This window comes from Leopardus geoffroyi, chromosome A1 (genome assembly GCF_018350155.1).
Source record: "Leopardus geoffroyi isolate Oge1 chromosome A1, O.geoffroyi_Oge1_pat1.0, whole genome shotgun sequence".
Classification (NCBI taxonomy): Eukaryota; Metazoa; Chordata; class Mammalia; order Carnivora; family Felidae; genus Leopardus; species Leopardus geoffroyi.
In genome coordinates, this window is record NC_059326.1 from 78,929,614 (window position 1) to 78,949,232 (window position 19,619).

Sequence of the window (19,619 nt, forward strand, 5' to 3'; positions counted from 1 at the left end):
TTGTCTATATATCTGGTCTTTGTATAGTGTAGCTGTATATACTTCTGATCTGGTTGATAGTAATACTTGCTAGGGTCTATAGCAGAGCTCTTTATAATCAGTATCTGTTTATATATACCATAGCAATATGACTTGTACGTTCAAATTGTAAGACATTAATGAAGAAAGTTCTAAACCTTACTTTGGTGCCTTTGTTATACCCAGGGACATGTCTTGTTTCAGATCGTATTTGTGCATGAAAGTTCTGTGTTGGGTCAAGAACAAAATAAGAATGTCTCCTCTCATCACTTGCTTTCAACATTGTACTGGAAGCCCTAGCTAATGCAATAAGACAAGAAAAAATATACACAGATTGGAAAGAAAGAAATGAAACTGTCTTTGTTAACAGATGACATGATTATCTCTGTAGAAAATTGGAAAGAATCAGCAACAAAAATTTCCTGGAACTAGTAAGCCATTATAGCAATGTTGTAGGACACATGCTTAGTATACAAAAGTCAATTGCTTTCCAAATATCAGCAATGAACAATTGGAATTTGACATTGAAAACACAATATTTCCACCACTACCAAAAAATAAAACACTTAGGTATAAATCTAACAAAATATTTACAAGATCTTTGTGAGGAACAGTATAAAAACCCTGATGAAAAAAAATCAAAGAAGATATAAATAGATGGAAAGATACTCAATGTTTGCAGATAGGAAGGTTCGATATTGTTAAAATGTCAGTTTTTCCCAATTTGATCTATAGATTCAGTACGATCCTAATAGAAATCCCAGCAGGTTACTTTGTGAGTATTGACATAAAGTTTACGTGGAGAGTTAAAAGATCCAGAAAAGCCAACGCAACGTTTAAAAAGAAGAACAAAGTTGGAGGATTGGTGCTACCCAAATTCAAGACTTACTCTAAAGTGGCAGGAACCAAGACAGCGTGGCACTGGTGAAAGAACAGACCAGTAGATCAATGGAACAGAATAGAGAGCCCAGGTAGACCCAGGTAAATATAGTTAACTGCTCTTTGACAAAGAGCAAAGTTTGAGAGAGAAATGGCAGTTCTTTCAACAAATTATACTAAAATAGCAGGACTTCCCCATGCAAAAAAAAAAAAAATGACTTGAAATGGATCATAAATCTAAATGTAAACACAAAACTATAGGAACTCCTGAATGGCTCAGTTGGTTAAGCATCCGACTTTGGCTCAGGTCATGATCTTGCTGTTTGTTGAGTTCTACCCCCACATCAGGCTCTGCACGGGTGGTGCGGAGCCTGCTTGGGATTCTCTCTCCCCCCCTCTCTCTCTGCCCCTCCCCAACTTGCTCTCTCTCTCTCTCTCTCTCTCTCAAAATAAATAAACTTTAAAAAAAAGTATAAAACTTTTTAAACAATAACATAAGAGAAATTGTAGGTGACCTTGGGTTTGGCAATGAGTTTTTAATATAACACTAAAAACAGCAATCCATGAAATAAATAATTGATAAGCTGGACTTCATTAAAATTAAAAATGACTGTCCTATGAAAGACACCATTAAGAGAATGAAAGGATGAGCCACAGACAGAGGTAAATATTTGCAAAACAAGAAAAACACATCTGATAACGGACTGCTACCTAAAACATGCAATGAACACTTAATACTCGGCAATAGGAAAACAACCCAATTTACGAAATGGACAAAATGTCTGGACACCTCATGAAAGAAGATACACAACTGGAGAATACAAAAATGAAAAGATGCTCCACATTATAGGTCATGTAGGAAACGTGAATTAAAACAAAAATGAAATACCACTGCAAACGCATTCGAATGTCTAAAATTCAAAACACTGACAATGCCAAATACTGGCAAGGACGTGGAGCACCAGAAACTCTGATTAATTGCTTGTGGGAATGCAAAATGGCATGGCCACTTTGGAAGACAGTTTGGTGATATTTTACAAAGCTAAACATAGTCTTACCATACGATCCAGGAATCGCACTCTTCAGTATTTACCCAACTGAGCTGAAAACTTATGTCCACACATAATGTGGATACAAATGTTTATAGCAGCTTTATTCGTAATTGCAAAAACCGTAAGCAACCAAGATCTCCTTTAATAGGTGAGTGGATGAATCAGCTGGAGCATTCGTAGGGTGGGCTCTTATCCGATGATTTAGGAAGTGAGCTCTCAAGCCATGAAAAGACAGAGAACCTAAAATGTATATCTTTGAATGAAGGAAACTGAAGTGATTACAACCTGAGAAGTTTGCATACTGTATGATTCCAACGATATGACATTCTGGGCAAGGTGAATCTGTAGAGACAGTACTAAGAGCAGTGAGCATCAGGGCTTAGGGAGAGAGGAAGGGATAAATACTGGAGCATGGGCTTTTAAGGGCAGTGAAACCACTCTGTTACCGTGCTGGTAGAACATGGTATTATGAATGTCTTAACGCCGGTGGAGTGTACAAAGAGTGAATACCAACACACATTTATATACTTAATTAATATTAAGCATCAATATTGGCTCATCAATTCTAACCAATTTACTACACTAACACTTTACTACACTAACACGAGAGGTTAATGATAGGGGACACGGTGTGCTGGGTAGGAGAGAGAAGGTATGATGGAGCTCTTGATATTTTCTGCTTAATCTTCCTGGAAACCTACAAACCGCTCTAGAAAATAAAGCCTCAGCTATTTTTCAAAAGGTCTGTATTTGAAAACAGTTGCGTTATTATCTCGTGCAATTCATTAGCGTGTGTAAATCTATGGGAATGAAACTAGTAATGCCATTTAACAGAATCCCCCCCCCTTTTTTTTTTCTTAACCAGCCAGAATTTATACATACATGCTCGAGAAATCCAGACTTGTTTCACAACCTCTTGGCCAGAGCAATTTTCTCATTTTCTACTTGTTGATGGATGGGTTATCTGCTGAAGAAAAATACGGGCTTCACCTTAATAATTTATGTGCACACCGGTAAGTGACTGCATATTTTCTACGTGGTAATTCCGTCCTGAAGTCGTGGTGGCATTTAAGCGGTCTTAAATTTTCTCTTGATTTTTCAGAGAAGTGGTGGGTGGGTCAAAGAGAAAAATTGGGTACTGTTAGGTTACAACCACCTGTAAAAGGATTGTAACTTTTTTTTTTTAGAGTGTTGAGGTTTGTGTATGTATTAAGTTGTGTTTCTGTTTTCCTAATTTTCAGATCAGAATTAATAAGTGAGCATCTATATAAACCTTTCTGTTCCTTTGGGTATTTTGGATATAACATTAGTTATGCATTCCTAATCTTTGGCAGTCTTTTGAAATAATGGGCAGTATTATGTGGCAATCACCGTTCATTAGTAACAGATGAAATTGCATAAGGAATGAAGACAAAGGGCACATAAACCGAGGAGCTCATTTTCTGCCCTGGAGGCAGAAAGCATTTGTTCAAATGCAGATGTATTGGTCATAGGACAGGATGGAGGTGAGGGACTCCTAAAGATATGAGCTGAGGAATGTCTTCACCCTGAGAGTATTTCTGCCACCTGCCCGATCCGATGTGTCTCCCCATGCGGATTGGTCCAGATTTGGATTGGGATGAGAAGAAAACAGTGGGCAGAGTGAGCCCCGTTCAGGGGAGAAAAACAGGTGCAAAAGGGGGCAGAGGGAGCTGGGCGTACCGACCAAGCTCACTAGTAAATCTGGGACAGGGCAGAGGCACTAGACTCCGAAAGAGATACGGATTTATTTCAGATGCCTGCTAACATCTGACTTGGAGTTACTGGGTGTTTGTTATTGGACTCAAGAAGAGTGGCATGTGTTTCATAATTTTTGAGAACCCTTCCGAGAAAAGTGAAAGAATGCCTGAGGAGGAGGACCTGTCTTGCTGGTTGAGGCATGAAGGCAGAGAAGCCTCTGGGGCTGCAGGGTCGAGATGCCAAGTGTGAGAGATGGGGCTTTTCTGGGGTGATGGAGTCTACGGGGCTCCTGGAATGGATTGGAGGGACAATGGGGCAGCCTCTGCCATGGCCACTGCCGTGAGGCGTTACTGAGAGTGGGGCACAGGGCCACTTGAAGGGGATGAACGGCTCTGTCCTAACTTACCACGACGTTACCAACCACTCTCAGTCAATTTCTTTGAAAATATTACATCCAGGAGTATAGGCACAATGGGTCATGCAGAGCAGGAGAGAAGTAATCAAAAAGTTAAGGCCTTATCAGAATTGCGTTTTATTTACTGAAGGACTTTGGGGGTTTACTGTGTTCCCAAACAACAGAAATTCAGAACAAAAAGAAAAAAAATACTCCTTTTGGAGCATGGTAGCCTAGGTAAAAGTGATTTAAAAAAAAAAATATATGGAAATGTTAAGCTCCTAGGGCACTGAAAATGTTTTTTACCAAATCTCCTCATTTCGTGAAGGAGGAACTCAAACCCAGAACCATAAGGAGGCTTGTGCCAAAGGGAATATGTCATGTATCCGCAGCACTGAAAGACCTGTTCCCTGGAACCAGCCTTTGTTTTGCTACATTGAGTGTCTCTAATGGGAGACGTTGTCCTTGGGAGGAAATGCATCGGATGGGCAACCCCGCATCAGGTGTTCAGGAGTAGAAGCGAGGGAGAAAAGTCTTACGGATTTCTGTGTTTTGAATCATGCTTACGAGTACAAAGTCAATGTAGACAGCAGATAATTGGTTTAGGGAGTTGTCTGTATCTATTTGCACGTGTGTGCCTGGCGTTTCGGACTTAGAGCCACTGAAGAGTAAAGGACCGGAAAACTACCATTCAAAGAAACAATTTAACTTCTGGGTCTGGGGTTTGGACCCGTCTTTCCGAACGTGTGGGCGTGGGGGAGAGAAAACAAGGTCTCTTTTATGGGGGAGCCCGCCCGGCATTCATCCCTCTTTGCAAAAGAGAGTTTGGAATCACTCAGGCTATTTAGAAAGTCAAACAGTCAGGGGTTCCTTTGTGAGAAGCTCCAACAGGAAAGAAGTCAGCAAAATCATGAATCATTCAATTCCCCTGAACAAAGAGGTTATTTTATTAAAATGTATGATAAATATCTAATGGGAACAAAACAACATTCCTCAATAAAAATACACACCACCACTCCAGATTCATAAAAATATCAGTTGGGACGTTTGTACAATGAGAATAACACAGACATAATGTTCTTTAATAATAAAACAGGGTGTTTTGCAAGTTACAATGCATCATGTGCATCACATTGTTTCTGGGGTTTCTGTGGCGTGGGTCTTCTCCCTTTTATGGTGCTGGCAAGGCTCAGGGAGTTCGTATTTGTCTGACGTTTGAATTGGGGTTGGGGTCTAATCTTTATGGAGTAATGATATATCTCAAGGACCATAATTTTTGAAATTGTTTGGGTCATTTGCAATTGGCGGTGTAAATCTCAACTTGCTAGCTTTCTGACCTTTCACAGACCAGTGGCCCTTCTGAGTTTCCCCCTTAAAATCAGCACCCAACAGGTATGGGAAAAATCACGATGTATAAATAGACTATTAGGAAGAGTGCTGTTGTTACCATCACATCTACTGATCTGATTTTCTTTACAGAGATGTTGAGGTATCTGTTAAATAGACCATCCAGGGGCACCTGGGTGGCTCAGTTGGTTAAGTGTCAGACTTCGGCTCAGGTCATGATCTCACGGTTCATGGGTTCGAGCCCCACTTCGGGCTCTGTGCTGACAGCTCAGAGCTTGGAGCCTGCTTCGGATTCTGTGTCTCCCTCTCTTTCTGCCCCTCCCCTGCTTGAGCTCTCTTCCTCTCTCAAAAATAAACATTAAAAAATTTTTAAAAAAATAGACCATCCAGATATGCCTTTGCTTACTCAATGTTCATCCCACAGTGCAGCTTGAACTGAAATGTTGATGAAGTATGTTGAGTCTTAAAGCAAATAATACCAAGAATTGCGAGCCTGCTTCCTGAAAATGTACCTCTTTCCTTCTTTAATAACAACTCACTGCCTGCGTGGAACATAAAATAGACATGGAACAGTAACTGGGGGCTGCAGACATACTCGGTATCCGTCATATGTTCTTATGTAATTGAACTCCAAAGAGAAGGAAACATTGCTGGAACTAATGCTTTATAATTAAAGCTACATAAGTGTCTTTTTTTAAACTTTGACTCTGTTTTTGGAATTAAAAGTTTTCAGAGTCTCACATGAAAATTTATGAAGGTTTATTTCAGTGTTAAATGCCCCTAAAAATACTTTCCTGCTTGTAAAATTGGAACAATACCTAAAACAAGCAGATAGCACTGTTGCTTAACCATGGAATAAAAATGGTACAGCCATGAGTTCCTATAGCTGAACTGCATGGAGACAATATTTATAACACTTTGCATAAGGATTTTTCTGTACAGATTGTTAAAACAACAACAACAATGATGTCAAGGAAAAACAAGTCTCTGGGTCACTAACATTTAAAGCAGGGAAAATAAGATTGCATTTACCAAGAATTTCCACTAGATGGTGCCATCTCCACAAAGTCAGGAGCTAAAAAAAAAAAAAAAAGGCTCATCACTAAAGGTTTCTTTTTGATTTATGGTTCTTCCTATGATTTACTTCTTTTTCCTGGCTGTTTGTTTTTCAAGTTCTATTTCAAACTCTTTTGTACGTATTCCTAACCTTGCATCTCAAGATAAATATAGTCCACGTTCCGTTCGTGGGATTGGGCTTTAATGAAAGTTAGACACAGTCGTTAATTGCTTATCTTCGGTGTGCTTTAAACAGCGTTTACAGGTTTTCATCCCAGAACAGTTGGGCTCCAAAATGCAAAGAAGTTATTCCTAATCTGCCTTCATTCTGATGAGCGTCATAAATTATTGCCACACTGCATACTAACATTTTCAGGAAAGGTCAGATTGTGAATTACAAGCTGAGAGCAAGCAGCCCTTGACTCAGAGCTTGTGACCTGTTTCTAACCTTGTGTGTTAGGAAACTCTGACTCATCCAGTATTTGAACTTGTGATTGCTGCCTGGGAGTGCACCTGTCATCGAGGACTCTGTGGCAGTTAACGCTCACTGAGACTTCATTTCTTTCGCTCAGGGTTTCTTATGCACATTTAGCTTGGCTTGAGAAAGTTTTACATAATTGAAAAATAGGTAAGGGTAAACTTAAGTTATTATTTGAGGATGACTCTTCATTTGGCTACATATTTTAGGCAAGCAAATCTTGAAGGTGCTCCCAAGACACAGTTTCAAGATAAGAGGAACCAAAATGTATCTCTACCTGACTCTATTATTAGTTATCTACATGATAATCACAATTGTGATACCGACAACTTAGAGAGCAGCGCCCATCATCCTCCAGACCCCGTCCTACTATTCTCTTCCCTGTCTCTTTGAATCCTCACCTGGACCTGAGCAGAGGACCGCTCCTGCATCAGAGAGACCAGGGCATGAAGAGGGAGAGGTCATCCAGGAGCCAGACTGGAGTCTAAGTCCTACTGACCCTCACCCTTCACCCTCTGTATTGTGCCCACAGCAACGTGGCCTGTAAATTGGCAACCACTGGCTTTGCCACTTTGCGTCAGGGACATCTTTAAGGAAAATGAAAGTGAAAGCACGAGGTCGATGTTTGTGTACACGTTTTTATTTAGAATTAGTTAAGCAAAACTAAGTCCGGACATGGTGGAGTCTGTCACCTCTATCATAAAAAGCAAAAAATTAAAATTTTAAGCCATAAGAGATTGCATTATCCTCACTGAAGGTTAGAATATTGAAAATAATGGAAAGGGTTGGGTCACCTCTGTAAATGGCCAGGTAAATTTCACTTGCGAAAAGCCAGTAGCAAGGATTCAGGGTCAGGGGTTTCTTCCTTCTTTCCATTTTTGAGTCACGTGCAGCCAGATGAGGAGAGAGAGGGGAAAAGAAAACAACAAACCACACTGGTATGAGGGACACGTTCTACCTCTTTAATTAGTCTTCAGAATCCTATGGGAGAGTTGTGAGCATTCTAAATTGTTTTTATTTTTTTATCTAAAAATTGTTTTTAAATGTTTTTATTTTTATTTTTGAGAGAGAGACAGAGAGACAGAGACAGACAGACAGAACATGAGCAAGGAAGGGGCAGAGAGAGAGAGGGAGATACAGAATCCGAAGCAGGTTCCAGGCCCTGAGCTGTCAGCACAGAGCCCGACACGGGGCTCAGACCCACGAACCGTGAGATCATGACCTGAGCCGAAGTTGGATGCTCAACCGACTGAGCCACCCAGGCGCCCCTAAATTGTTTTTATAATGAGACTGAAGCACATTTACATAACTTAATCAAAGACATTTAGCTAGTAAGTTTAGTTAATGAAAAAGCCAGAATCCAAACCCAGGTATGTGTGGCTTCAAGTTTTATGTTCATTAGCACTCTTTGATTGCTGGTGTCAGATACCCAACACGAACACACTTAAGAAGAAAAAGAGAAGAGGGGCGCCTGGGTGGCTCAGTCGGTTGAGCGTCCGACTTCGGCTCAGGTCATGATCTCGCGGTCCGTAGGTTCGAGCCCTGCGTCGGGCTCTGTGCTGACAGCTCAGAGCCTGGAGCCTGTTTCGGATTCTGTGTCTCCCTCTTTCTCTGACCCTCCCCTGTTCGTGTTCTCTCTCTCTCTGTGTCTCAAAAATAAATAAAATGTTAAAAAAAATTTTTTTAAATAAAAAAAAAAGAAAAAGAGAAGAAAAGAAAAAGAGGAAGGATTCAGAGAATCACATAACTAATTGGAGAAGAAAGAAGTCGTATATAACTAGATCCTGGAACTAGATGATGTCTGTCTGTCTCTGTCTCTCTGTCTCTCTCTCTCTTTCTCTCTCTCTCTCACACACACACACACACACACACACACACACACACCTCTCTGTTTTACTTTGCTTGTGTTTTCCAACATGGGGAGGAACATAACACACAGAGCCCTAACCTTCCATATCTTAGGAACCCTGGAGAGGAAGCCAAAGTTCCTCTTTTCCTCTCCAAGAGGCCACCTTGGCAGCTCAGCTTAGGTCTCAGGCCCTCCCTGGTCCCTGAGTCATTCCGAAAGGGTGGAAGATGGGAGCTGTTTAACCAAAGAGGAGGACAGGGGAGCTGGGCACAAATAAACAGCCACGTGAAGCAGGTTCCTTCCACTCTGTTCTGCTCCAACAGCCAGGCTGATCCCCAGCCACCCAGAAGGGTGCCAGCCCCAGTGTGAAGACGCGGCTGTGGGGAGGCCTGGGGGGCAGGCACAGCTCACCCTGCTGATTTGCCAGGTAGCTGGGCCCCACGGCTACCCATATACAGGACCATTAATAATGCAAATGTATTTCAGGAGAACTGCAGATACAAGTTGTGGCACGTTTCCATGTAATTTCTCTGTTATGTCTGTTTCCCCCTAAAAATAGTTTTTGGGGTTGAAGGTGAAGCAATTCTGTGATCCATCTGATCGACAGTATTATTTTTTATCTTTTTCTCTTTTTTAAAAAAAAATTTTAACATTTATTTATTTTGAGAGAGACAGAGCGTGAGCAGGGGAGGGGCAGAAAAAAGGAGAGACACAGAGGCTCTGAGCTGTCAGCACAGAGCCCGACGTGGGGCTCGAACTCACAAACCATGAGATCATGACCTGAGCTGAAGTCAGATGTTTAATTGACTGAACCACCCAGGTGCCCCATCATTTAAATCTTTTAGCATCTCTATGAGATAGATCTTAATACTCCTCCTGTTTTACAAATGGGCACACTGAGACCTACCAGATATGTAACTTGCCCAGGGCTGTGCAGGAAGGAAATGGGGGCACCGTGATTTCAAACCCGGTGATCTGTCCCCCAGGACCCAAGCGCTCAACTGGTTGCCCCTGATTGCTGTTTGTCCCCTGGGAAAGTGTGATGGCCAGCCTTAGAACGTGGAAACTGACACTCTGTCCTGACATACAGACATTAATTCCACTGTCTGCACCTTCATGATTTGGAGAAAACCGATGAAAATATACCTTTTCTCAGCATCACCAGACTATTACTCTTACTATAACTCTTTTCAGAGTTCTGCTTCTGTTCCTTGAAATTCCAGTTTGGTTGTCTTTATTTTCCCAGGCACCAATAAGAAAGGAGATACCGGGATCCCCACATATCCTCACATCTTGGTTCTTTAAATGCATCGCCAAGTGCTGATTTGATGTCCTCACTCTTGCTTGGCCAGGCCTGGCCTACCCCCCATCCCGTCTACACAGATTATTGTTTTCCCGCCTCTTCAATTCTTGCTCTTTACACTCATGTCAGAATAATATTTGGTAAATTCCAATTTAGCATATTGGAAACCTCCTAGCTCCGAAGTATCTAATAAATATTGCTTTTCTGTCATATCGGATAAAACCTTCTTGATGATACAAGGAAACAGAGCTGGTGAGGCCTTAAGGAATTTGACGGAAGGGATTATTAACATGTACTTGGAGATTCTCTCTACTTCTGTCTCCGAGAGCCTCAGACTGGAGCTGAGCATCAGGCGAGTGAGGAAATAAACTCGGGTGACATTCGATGAGCAGTGACCATGTTTACCTTTCAGTTGTGAAAAAAAGAAATCCACTCTTGTGTTAGGAGAGCTCAATGTTCTGAGTCTCGCTTTTCCGGTCAGCAAATTAGATGTAATAATCTGGACTATAGATCTACAATTGATTCTTCATAGTCCCCAAAGACAAAATGGTTCTGAAAACCGACCGTTTATTTCTGACTCATGCTGGTAAAAGGGCTGACACAACCTGAACTCGTCTGAAGCAGAATCTAAACCTGAATTGACACGTATCTCTCACTCGTTAGGAATATTCGTATGGTTTTTCCCAGAATTAAAATGTTTGATTAAAGCATCCTGCCAATCTTGCTGGGAATATAAACACTACATTAACTTACAAAAGTAAAGAAAAATCATCCGCATCACAGAACATGTCTGGGTCCAAAAGATTAAGTTGTGGCTGGCGTCCCCCAGTTTGTGTAGGTGTGAACCGTGGTAGTAATGATGTTTCTCGCCAAAGGGAAGCCCCACCTTACCTGCCTAAGGCAGACACTCACTGAAAATGACCTCCACATCTGCCTCGGTGTCTCACAGCAGGGTCCCTTCCATTTCCAAGAGCCTCCTTCCCTCTCTGTCTCTATTTATCTCTCTCATCTCTGTCTCTCTCCGTTTGAATTATTTACCCTTTATGAATAAAAATTATTTTATTGCATTCTAAATCATGCTATATCAAGATGGCGGGCAGGAGCCCCTCCGCCAGTGGGGGTGATATCTGTTTTGGACGTGAGGCTCAGGTAGGCTCCTGAAGCTTGTAGAGAAGAACCACAGAGCATGCTCAGGGGTTGGCTTGGTGACTCCCTATTACTTTAGAAAGACTCTCACAGTTCCGTGTGTGTGTGTGTGAGAGAGAGAGAGAGAGAAAGAGAGAGTTGGTCTCTTTCACAAAACCTACCCATGCAGCTGTAGCAACAGCGTCCCATGCTCACGTGTGTGCTACCCACCATATATGTCAGGCTAATGCAGTGGGTGCCACTTCTCTGTCTCCCAGCCCTGCTTGCCAGTGTCCTCCACTGCGGGCACCCAGCAGCCCCATATGGCCTTCCCCCGGGGCAGAGGTAGAGTGGCCATCTCCCTGCGACAGGCGAGCCTGGGTGAGCCGTCCCCATCACCCCAGCCCACGTCTGCCCCAGCCTCGTTTCATCCCCTTGCCGAGTCAATCACCATGACATGTGCACATACTCCTTCTCCTTGTTTTCCACATGTTCTTTCCCCGATGGTCTTCGGTCCCCGATTGTAGTTCTCGGGAGCCATCGGACGGACACAGTACAGGGGAAGACACGGTGCTCTTCCTGGTCCCGAAATCAAGGCCCACGAATAACTGTTAGCAAAACCGCACGTCGATGTGGCCTGTCAAGTCCACTTCTGCTCTTGCTGACGTTTAAGGGGCTTTTGTCCTTGCACTGGGCTGACCACTTTGTACCTTGTCAGTATTCGATGACAAAGGCACGTGGGCTGCTGACGGCAGTGAGCTTATCAGCGGAAAGCACGCAGCTTCCGTGGGACCCTCCTCTCCTTGCCTAGGTCGTTTCGGGAAATCGCGCAACCTCTCCGTGCCTCCCCTCGGTCCTCCGTGAAGCGGGACCGGCCTCAGCGCTGTCGTGCATGTGGTCGGGGTGGGTGGCCGGCTGCCGGAGCCTAGAGAAGAGTCAGTTCTGTCGTTACTGTTAGAATGGAAGGCTCTTTTCCATCGGAGCCATGTGTGAATAACAAATCACCGTGATGCCAAAGACCATGAGTTCCTGTTAGAGCTTTAGCTCACGTGGAATAATTGCAACCTTGGTAAGGCTTCTCCTCGTGTAGGTGTGACCTCGGGGCTGTGCCACACGGGAACGTGTCACTGTGACATCTCTCCGCGGTGGAAATTTAGTCGGATCTTTGGATGACAATCAGCACAGCCCTTTGAGGCAGTGAGGGTGACGAGAGCAGGTGTGGAGAGGAGGGTGGCCGGGTGGTGACAGGCAGGGCTGGCTCTCGGGACCCCACACTGGCTTCTCCGCGGGTACCCCCTTACAGCAGGCGAACAGAGCATGTCATATTACAATCTAAAGCAGAACCTGTACACTTCTGGAAAACTTCCTGTTTCATGTTTTCCCTGGGGCAGAAAATCAATTTGAATGCTTCAAATGCTTTGTCATTGTGTATCAGCCAGAGTGGGAAAAAGAAAAGGGAGGGGTGGCGCCTGGTGGCTCAGTCCGTTGAGCGTCCAACTTCGGCTCAGGTCATGATCTCGCAGTTCTTGGGTTCGAGCCCCACGTCAGGCTCTGTGCGGACGGCTCAGAGCCTGGAGCCTGCTTCGGATTCTGGGTCTTTCTCTCTCTCTCTGCCCCTCCCCTGCTGACGCTTTTTGTCTCTCTGTCTCTCAATAATAAATAACCATTAAAAAAAAGTAAAGATTTCCTTTAAGTCTAAACCTGCATTCACTTGATCACAAGAGATGATGACCTCAGTAAGATTCTGGAATGTGTGCTTTGTTACCGATCGTGTGTTCTCCTCAAGAGGATTGTGTCCGGTGTGAACCAGACATGCACTGTGTATCTTACAGGCTTGGTTCTGAAACCGATAACACGATGAGGGGTTTACCCAGACCCCTGTGATGACAACATGTGTTCACGTGTGTGCACGCAGACCCAAAGTGATGTTCCCTGGGCTCTTTGAAGCGAATGCCGTTTGCTCCTGTAAATCCGCAGCCCGTCAGTACAGTTAAAACCCTAACAACCAACATTCATTTGCGCTGAAACTTGACATATGTCACCTCCCCTCATCTGCGGCTCGGCCTGACACAAGCCAGGGTTGACTGAGTTACCCAACGGCACGTGCTGGCGGCTCAGGAGCCACGGCCGTGGCCAGGCCCTAGATACACCCCACGTCTGCCTCTCAAACCCTGGTCTCCAAATGACAGGCGGAAGATTTCAGGGAAGTGTTTGAAAAAGAGCCACACGGTGATGGCAGCTCACGGAGAAATGTCCCCGCACACAAGGAGAGGCTGGAGCCCAAGGGCACCGATGTCAGCTGTTCATCTCACGTTCTGGTTCCAGTCACTTACGGTGAGGATGGAGAGGAGACAAAGCCTGACCGCTAGCCGGTCCCTCTCCACGCCCCCGCCCCACCCCCTGCCCCCCACCCTCACTCCACCCACCCCTGCTCTCCTCCCTCGTCACTTCCCACCCCACCCACCCCTGTACCCCACCTCACTCCACCCCCCACTTCACCTCTCCCCGGCCCCTCTTCAGCCCCCTCCACCCACCCCTTCCTTCCCACTTTACTCTACCCCCCACTGTACCCCTCTCTGCCCCCCACCCCTTCTCCCTCCCCTCCCCCACCCCTCCCCCATTATCCATCCCCCACTTCACCCCTCCCCACTCCCACCCCTCTTCAACCTCCCACTCCACCCACCCCTGCCCTCCTACCTCTCTCCACCCCTCACCTTGCTCCACTGCCCCCACCATCTGGCCCCTCTCCCCATATCGTGACCCCAAACTGCCCCACTTTCACTTCCCCTTCTTGCTGCAAGCCTTCTGCCCACACACTTTCCCTCACCCCCTGCCCTCTTCACCCCTGCTTTCCTGTAGATTCAGAATTTTCAGAATTCGGGCCAGGCACTTTGGGCTTCTTTGTTTTTCTCTTGTTTGGGGATTCTGCCACAGCAGGACTTCCCGTTCACCTTATCGTGGATGGACACGCAGAGACCTGGTGTTTTTCATGAATTCCTCCTCGGCCAGATCTTTCCCCGCCTGCATTTGTGCTACGGCTTGGGGACGTAGGTGTGGGCACTGCTGTGTGGTCACAGGTCATTTTGTTGGCTTTGTTCTAACAGCGGCATCTTCTGCGAGCGAGCTCTCTCGGCCGCGGAGGCTTCCCCATGGGCTGTTGGGGGAAATGAAGTGATCCCGCCTTCTTCCTTCTGCTGGCAACTTACGGCCCCTTAAGTGGCCTTGGGAGGAGTTAGCTTGCCAAGACAGGTGCATGCTGGGGCTCATACTTAAAGCGACTGCCTCTGTGAAGATACATTTGTGCAGCCCCCGAGGCACTTCCTAAATAGCAGAACCCTGTCCTTGACCGCCCCCAGCCTGGGATCCTGCTCGGCCCGCCCCACCCACACCTGCCCCATCCTCCCCAGCCTCCCACTCCCCCAGCCAGAGCGCCCCTGAGCCTCCATATGCCCTCCTTCCCGAGCCACAGGTGACCTGTCATGCTCTGCCACCGCCCTGGGGCGATCACCCACCTGTCCCTGTCCCACTGGGCTCCCTTTGTCCCCACAAGTAACCAGTCCTCAATGCAACAGTCAGAACGATTCTTCAATGCACTCTTCTCCCGACCCTGTGCTTTTTCCTCATTTCCCTGAGGGTCGCAACCCTTGACAGCCTCCAAGGCTCTGTGTGATCTGGTCCCTCTTGGCGCTGACCTCCCTTCTAGTCCTCCGTGGCTCCCCACTCAGCCGCTAAGGCCTCCATGTTGCTCCAGGGGCACCCGGGTAGCTTCCCATCCTAGGTTTGCTCTAGCCTTTCCCTCCTCCTGGAATGTTCCTCCCCCCACTCCGCCTTGGCTAACCTCCTTACCTCTTCAAGAGTTCGCTCGCTTGTGCCCGTCTCAGTGAGCCCCCAGTAGAACCCCCACCTGAACCCCAAACATCGCCTTCCCAGTCGCTCTAGGCAGGCTCTGCTTCTTCTGTCCAGAGCACGCAGCACCTTAACAGGCTCTGGAATTTACTGGTTGAATGCCCCTGCTGCACCTTGTGTGTCCCCGCAGTGGGAAGTTAAGCTGCACGAGGTCATGGATACTTACTTGTCTGGATCACTGGTAACTTGAAAACGACCGGAATCGTTCTCGGCACAAAATAGCTTCTGAGTAAATACCCATTGACGATGGGCTATGTTTACTCTTATCTCCCCAAAGCATTGCTTGTGCCGAAGAGAAAAAAAAAAAAAAAAAAAAAAAAAAACCTTCAGGATGATGTCACGATGTTCCTTGTTTATTATTTGCCATAACCTGGGGCTTTCCAGCGTTGCTCTGGGGGTGTTTATTTTCAGAGTTGGCCAGTTTTATCTGTTCTGACACTGAGGTCTCTTTGTTACTGAACTCTGACAACCATGTGAAACTTCTTACGGAATCCTGGAAGAAGCAGGGTTTCTGTTGCCTTCCACTGTTAGATTAGGGCCATCGAGTCAAAACATATGTTAAAATATACTCAGTAACCTCTGTGTGTATACACATAAAAACTTCTTCTGGGGCGCCTGGGCGGTGCAGTCCATTGAGCGTCCGACTTTGGATCAGGTCATGATCTCACGGTTCACGAGTTCAAGCCCCATGTCGGGAACCTGCTTCAGATTCTGTGTCTCCCTCTCTCTCTGCCCCTCTCCCCTGCTCGCACTCTGTTGCTCTCTGTCTCTCAGAAATAAATAAAATCATAAAAAAAAAAAAAAACCCTACTTCATCTGGCTACTTCTGTTGGTTGTGTTAACCTGCCCAGAGATGAGACTGGGGAGAGTCATGGGAACTCCTGGTTGGTTGGACCGACCTCAGATGCTGTGAGCTGTGTCCCCTCCATTGTATGGCTCCTTCCAGCAACACCGATCTCAACAGAGCTCCAGAAACACAGCAGAGCCCAGCCTGTGCTTTGGCTGAGGCCTGGGGAAGGCCATTCATCGGGCTGTCACCCCAGCTCCACAGATGTCTCCCTCTTTGCAAATACAAACCGCCCAGTGATGATTCCTAACCTGCCTCACAGCGTTGCTCACCCCCTTGTCTGCGGGTCGATGGTGCTGAACTTTCTAGGGCGAGAGTCTCCTTGTTCGGGTCAGCTGTGTCTCAGCAGAATCCCATGGAGCCACATTTCGTGGAGGGATATTCCAAACTGTCCTCACTTACTGCTTTACAGCTGCTGCATTTCTCCCATCGTTTCAGTGTTCTGCATCGCAGAACCTCGAATGTTTCCTTGTCGCACAAAAGCAGTCAGTGGGCGCCACATAGGTGGGTCAGTGGGTCGTCTCCAGCAGTGTGGCACAGCGCGCGAGTGGGCTTCTGGTTTCACACCTTCTGCCGCGCATGAGGGCTGGTGGGATCTTGCTCAGCGCCTCGAGTCTATTTTAATCTAGTTGTCACACCCTGAGGTGTTCAGCTTAACTTTTGCATGTTCACTCTTAGCAGCAAGTGAATGATTCCCGAGTTCTGTTGCATTGAATGCGAGATCTCTTCTCTTGACTCTTGGCGTCTAAGAAAGCTCATTCCAGCAAGGGGGTTTGAGTTCCCGTGTCGTCCTGACATCGTGTTGTTCAGAACTAAGTGCACAGTGTCCTTTGCGAGAGTCAGCTGGGCATCAGCCGGAGAGAGGTTCCCCTGAGCGTAAGGACATTTAACATATGATGAATGGGGTGCCCTCGATTCTGAAATGGCAGTGCCCCCACCAGTACCGGACTTTCTGTGGTATCTTCTAAGGTGTTTGACCTATCTTTAAAACAATGAAGTTCTTACTGGGCATCTGTTTTCAGAAATAATGATGCAGTGAAGGGAGAGTATGGTGGACAGATGCACCAGAGTTAAGCCATTCACTGGCCGTGGGCACTCCGCGGGTCGTTATGGCCTCTCTCCGAACCCTGCCTTTTGCTTACATGCAGAGGTGGTATTAATCACTTTGACCAGTGGTTGGTGGGGACAGAGAATGGGCGTATACAAGGTGACTTACACACAGGAGTCATAAAAATAGTGTTAAAATTGTAATTGTGAGTTTCTAATAGCTTTGGGGTCATCATTTTGCTTCTCTCCCCAACACATCTAACTCCCCTCCAAGTCTCCTCTCCCATGACATCACCTGAAATGTTGTCCTTAACTCTCCCCCTTCCCACGCTCGTCTGTGGACACGTCCCGGCCATGCCTGCTGCCTACACAGCAGATCCGGCCCCCTCTCCCCATCTTCCTACTACAGTCCTGGGCTGGGTGCCCATCGTCACCCACCTGAAATCCTTCAAGCCTTCCTTCTGGGTTTCCCACCACTGACTGGCCCCACTACAGCCCACACCCTGCTCTGCAGGCAGGTGCTCTTTCTAAAGAAAAGTCAGATCCTCGCTGTCCACCCTGCCTAAACCCCCCCAGCGCACGGAGCAGGTTCCGATCTCCTGGCTTCGCCCGCGTGATGTCTAGTCCAGTCCCTGCTGCTGTGGCTGGGCCGCTACAGGACCCATGCTCTGAAGCCCACACTCAGCCACCTGCTTGGAAGGCACATCCCTCAGTCCTCCTTGTCACCCCGGCCTAAACCGTGGCAGCACATGGTCGAGGTCTTGCAAGCTGAAATGGGCCAAGGAGTCTGACGGCCTGCTGGGCAGACAAGATGGACCCTGGAAGACCAGCCATCCAGAGGCTATGGGCAGCCAGGAGACTCAAGTCCTCAAGTCCGTCCTTGTCCTTCCCTCATTCAAAAGGAGGCATTATCTCCTTTACCCCAGACACAGTGCGCTTTTGCAAGGCTGTAGAAAAAGAGACGGTCGCTACTCGGAAGCCGCTCAAAATGTTCAAAATCTGGGCGATCAGCAGGTAGCCTTCTCAGTTACAGTGTGAGAAGTGTCCTGAACATCTGACTAGGGGCCCCAGGAGCAGGTGAGAAGACTTTGTGCTGCGGGGGAGGGGAGAGGCAGGAGCCCTAGCAGACAGATGAACGCCACATAGGCGAAGGCATCAGGACTAGAGAAGCAGAGACACCAGCTGAGCGTCAGCGTCCACGGGGACAGGGGGGCGCACGTGCAGCAAGTACCCAGAGGCCACCAGTCACACCAAAGAGAAACAGGACTTGTGCTTTCTAATGCAGTTTCTGGTGATGAAGAGCTGTAGGAGCAAAGCCATAAGTGACGCACGCGGATGGCGGGCTCCCTCCTCCCTGGAGAATAAGCACTTCACAGTGACGAATGCTAACACACCGTACCCGGCTCGTCATCAGTATGCCTTGTGAACTGCAGGTGATAAGTAAGATAAGCACATAGCCCCCACGGAAATAAGTTATTTCAGATTGCAGCTCTGTTTAGGTGAAGGGCACTGTGTCAGCAGCAACCAACACCAGGGTGCAAGGTAACCCGGGCTGACTTTCCAGGGTCCCGCTGAGAGAAACACTCGGGGGGCACCTGGGGGGCTCAGTCGCTTTAGTGTCCACCCCTTGCCTGCAGGGGAAGGTGTTCACCAAGCATGAAGAATGTTCCAGATGGAGAGGGGACAGAGCAACAGGACACTTGGAGAAAATGAGCGTTGTGTCCAAATACCCACAGTATTCCTGGCTGCGGAGGTAGCTATGATGAGTTAGATTTGCATTTTAGCATCTTTTCTGTCTTATGCCTTCCTCCAGAGAGCAGGAGGAGAACTCTCTCTGAGTTAGGGATTTCCAACATCTCTCAAGGACTGTTGAGCCCATTTGTGCCTCCCACTTCCCAGAGATTGCGGTGTAATGGGACGAGGGCACAACTTGGGCATCGGGACTCACCTCTGCAGGATTCTGACACGCTCTAATGAGAACCACGTTCTCTGGCGGGTCATGTGGTGTGGTCCCTGCAGGCGCTGACCTTCAGAGGTTCCCCAAGACCCCTAAAGAGAACCCCAGCTCATTGAATGATTCTCAGATAAGGCCTTCTGACCTGGAAATGTATTTGTACTTTACAAGATTTTTGAAAGTTTGCAGATTTTCCTCTGGACAAGGTACAGTCAGGCAGGGCAAATGTTGTGCTGTGTGGAAACAGACCTAAGAGATGGACAGAACATTTCCCTGGAGCCACGATGGCCAAGTGTTGAGCACATCACGGAAATTCCAGCCAACCTGAGTCCTCACAGCTGCCCCACAAGGCTGCCTTTCCCGCCATCTCCACCGATAAGAAACAAACAGAATGCAGAGAGAACTAAGTTCTGGAATGTCCAAAGGCATCAGTGAGACTTAGAACCCAACGAGCTCTCAATGCTATGCTGTCTTTCCACACCATGCTGCTTTCCACCAGACCCATTTTCGGTCCAGTGGCCAAGACTTGCTCCGGAGGGGCTCTGCCTGAAACATCTCTGTGAGATTTCTAGAACTTTCTATCCTCCCACATGTGTTTTAGACATCCCCCTGCTAGTCCTCCAGCCCATCTCTTCTCAGCTGTGT

General features: G+C 46.8%; 1 protein-coding gene across 3 annotated transcripts in view; it reads left to right on the forward strand.

Moving 5' to 3' along the window:
* MYO16 (myosin XVI) overlaps window positions 1–19,619 on the forward strand; it is a 607,799-nt gene that overhangs the window by 339,071 nt on the left and 249,109 nt on the right. For all 3 annotated transcript variants that reach the window (XM_045481946.1, XM_045481930.1, XM_045481937.1), the window contains exon 16: window positions 2,815–2,962. In XM_045481946.1, the coding sequence (XP_045337902.1) occupies window positions 2,815–2,962 (148 nt within the window). The remainder of the gene's footprint in view (window positions 1–2,814; window positions 2,963–19,619) is intronic.